This window comes from Montipora capricornis, chromosome 4 (genome assembly GCF_036669925.1).
Source record: "Montipora capricornis isolate CH-2021 chromosome 4, ASM3666992v2, whole genome shotgun sequence".
In the NCBI taxonomy this organism is placed as follows: domain Eukaryota; kingdom Metazoa; phylum Cnidaria; class Anthozoa; order Scleractinia; family Acroporidae; genus Montipora; species Montipora capricornis.
Window position 1 is genome coordinate 23,039,383 of NC_090886.1, and position 3,685 is coordinate 23,043,067.

A 3,685-nucleotide genomic window follows, 5' to 3' on the forward strand; every position below is an offset into this window, starting at 1 on the left:
ACGCAACTTTACTCGGCGGCGTGTAATCGTAAATCATATTGATGAAATATGGGCAAGTGATCTAGTTGAAATGCAAAAATTTAGCAAATGGAATAAAGGTTATCGGTATCTTCTTATGGTTATTGATGTTTTCAGTAAATACGGTTGGATCACACCATTGAAGGATAAGAAAGGTGAATCCGTTACTGAAGCATTCAAATCAATATTTAAGGAAGGTAGAAAACCACAATATTTATGGGTTGATAAGGGAAAGGAGTTCTATAACAAACACTTGAAAGACTTGCTGGAGAAAAATGGGATACATATGTACTCCACTGAAAATGAAGAGAAATCCTCAGTGGTTGAAAGGTGGAATAGAACAATTAAATCCAAAATGTGGAAACAGTTCACTGTTCAAGGTAACACAATGTATCTCGATATGCTGTCCAAACTAGTGAAACAGTACAACAACACAAAACATTCAAGCATAAAAATGACACCTGTAGAAGCCAGCAAAAAGAGCAATGAAGGAACCGTTTACTTCAATCTATATGGTGACAGAGAAACATCAAAACAGAAACCTAAATTCAAAACAGGTGACAAGGTTCGAATATCCAAGTATAAACGGAATGTGTTTGATAAAGGATATACTCCAAACTGGACTGAAGAAGTATTTACGGTTTATAAGATCCAATACACTAATCCAATAACATACAAACTAAAAGATCTCAGAGGTGAAGAGATACAAGGCAGTTTTTATGAGCCTGAATTATTAAAACCCAAACAAGATGTTTTCCGTATTGATAAAGTAATCAGAAGAGACTATAAAAAGAAACAAGCTCTGCTAAAATGGAAGGGATACAGTGATGAATTCAACAGTTGGATACCATTAAAAGATATTAAAAATATATAAACAGATATATCAACTTAATCACGGCACATACTGTTTATTTGCTATTCGTAGCCAAAAATATTTAATTGTTTCTGGCTATGTTTAAACGCACTCAAAAATATATAGTTAATTATATAAATGGAGTTACAAAAGACCAATTACAAAAACAATAAACTAAATATAGACATTAATTGTTACATCGACAAAAAAGACCAAATATGGTTCCACGGCAAAGAAATAGCTTTGATACTGAACTATAAAAATACACGAAAAGCGATCAGAGATCATGTGCATGAAGACGACAAAAAATTGATGGACTTAAAAATCAAGCCAAAATCAGGGGGGAACGAAACGTTCCCCCCTTAAAAAGCCCCGAAGATGGCATAATTAAGTGCGTTTACGCAAAATCTATATTCATCAATGAATCAGGATTTTATTTTCTCATTCTTTCTTCCAAACAACCTGTAGCAAGAGAATTCAAACATTGGGTAACCAACAAAGTTTTACCATCAATCAGAAAGAAAGGATATTACAACATGAAAAGCAAAAAATTAATGATTGAAAGTGAATATGACTTGCATTGCACAGTTGTGCAATTTATAAGAGACAAATATCCCGAAAAAGCTTTAATGATCGCTGGTCTAGGTGAAAACCAAAAATCTCCTTTAATACGCTCAACATCATGGAAAAAAGGTTACATGTCAGGACAATGCGATCTCATGCTGTTAAACCCGACAAGTAAACACAATTCTTTATGTATTGAATTTAAAAGCCCGACAGGTTCATACAATGTGTCTGAGAAACAACTTCATATGAAAACGATGTATGAAACGAACAAATGTAAGTATCTTATGAGCAATTATTATGATGATGTTATATTTGAAGTCATTAAACATATGGAAGAAAGTAACAAATATATTGAACGCAGATGTAGAAAAAATATCTAAATAATAGTATATAAATGTCGGAAAAAACTCAGAAAGAAATTATGACACATATAACTGAAATTTTGAATCCTAAAGAATCATGCCCACCAGATTTCATTGTGAATGATGACGTCACAGAATATGAAAATGAAAAGATCAGAAAAATGGTTCAAGATTTAGGTTACAAATATAGAGTGCATCAAAACGCAACACACTTAAAAAATAATGTATAGTATCTATATATGGAAAGGGAAAATCTGAACAAGCCTTATAACTGTGATGATTGTGGAACATTAGTAAAACCGAAAGGAAGACCTAGATATTACACTGATGAGGAACGACGTCAAAGGAAAACAGATTATATGTTGCATAAAGAATGGTTTTGTCAAATTTGCAACAATGGTCATAACTATAATCTTGCAGGAAAGCATAAACATTTACACACGAACAAACACTTTAAAAACTCTCTGAAACTTATTCAAGAGGAAACAGATTAAATTCATTTAAGTTCATTATATCTCAAGTCATCCATGATTTGGATGCGTTGAAATAGTTGTCCTATATCTTTTTTAAAAGCAGTCATTTTCATGCATGAATTCAAACGCACTAAAAATGGCTTAAAGAATTATTTACTATAACTAATATATAGAATGAATAATATGTCACATTATAGTATGAATAAAAAAAGATCTCAAAAAACTGAGTAAATCTGAACTGATCAAATTGCTATTGAAGCAAGATAAAAAACCAGTGCCAACACTAAGGACTGTAAAACAAATAAGACCAATCCCAACACCTCGTAAGAGTGTGAATCAAATGGTTCAAGATTATGAAACCAACATAATTCTTCCACCACTGGAATTCAGGGATAAACCAATCCCAAAACCAAGAACCAAAAAACCGGTTCCAACACCAAGAACTAAGATTGAGCAAACAGCAAAAGCATTAAAAGGTTACACAAAGTCTTTTGAGATAAATATCAAAAACAACAGAGACCCACTTATGCAACTGCAAAATACAAGAAAGGCTGTTGCTAACCATATTGAAAACATATTAATATCAATGAAAGGGCTCAAGTTTGTTGAAACACTGAGGGTGACATTTGAAAAGGAAACAGGTCATGAAGAAAGAGTCATTAAAACAGCTTATTTCAACAGTCAACCCCAAACAATAACAAATGACACACAAATTGAACTAGCTTTATCTTTATCAAAACAAGAAATCTTAAATAACATAGCTGTATGGATTTCAGAAGGATCTGGTTGGACTGTTCAATCTGTTGACAATCACTATCTTATGTGGTAAAATACGAACCAATGAAAGGATCATCATACATTAAACTACCACATGAACTCAGAAACAGTTCTCAAAGTTTAATAAACATAAAAAACAGTGACATTGAATGTTTTAGATGGTGTCATATTAGACATCTTAATCCTCAAGACAGAAACCCTCAAAGAATAAAATCAGAAAAAGCGTTCATGGAAAATTTAAATTATTTAGGAATTGAATTCCCAGTAACCACAAAGCAGTACAATAAAATAGAAAAACATAATGAGATCAACATCAATGTATTTGGTTATGAAGAAAAACAAAAATATCCCATTTATGTATGAAAAGAAAAGTATGAAGATTGTATGAATCTGCTTCTTATAACAGAAAATGAAAGAATAAAATAATAATAAAAGATTTCAACAAGTTTATGTACAATCAAACAAAGCACAAAGAGAGGAAACATTTTTGCATGCATTGTCTTCAGTGTTTCAGTTCTGAAAGAGTATTGACTGATCATAAAGAAAACTGTATCCAAGTGAATGGCACACAAGCGATTAAAATGCCAACAAAAGATGATAACATACTAAAATTCAATAATTTCCATAAACAACTA

General features: G+C 31.8%; 1 protein-coding gene across 1 annotated transcript; it reads left to right on the forward strand.

Moving 5' to 3' along the window:
* The first annotated feature begins 406 nt into the window (after nt 1–406).
* On the forward strand, nt 407–892 carry LOC138046350 (uncharacterized). Its single transcript, XM_068893005.1, has one exon. It carries the CDS (start codon nt 407–409, stop codon nt 890–892), a length of 486 nt encoding a protein of 161 aa, XP_068749106.1.
* The last annotated feature ends 2,793 nt before the right edge of the window (nt 893–3,685 follow it).

Bases quoted from the DNA above. Each gene is read 5' to 3' on its own strand.
- LOC138046350 (XM_068893005.1), top strand. From the start codon at position 407: ATGTATCTCGATATGCTGTCCAAACTAGTGAAACAGTACAACAACACA.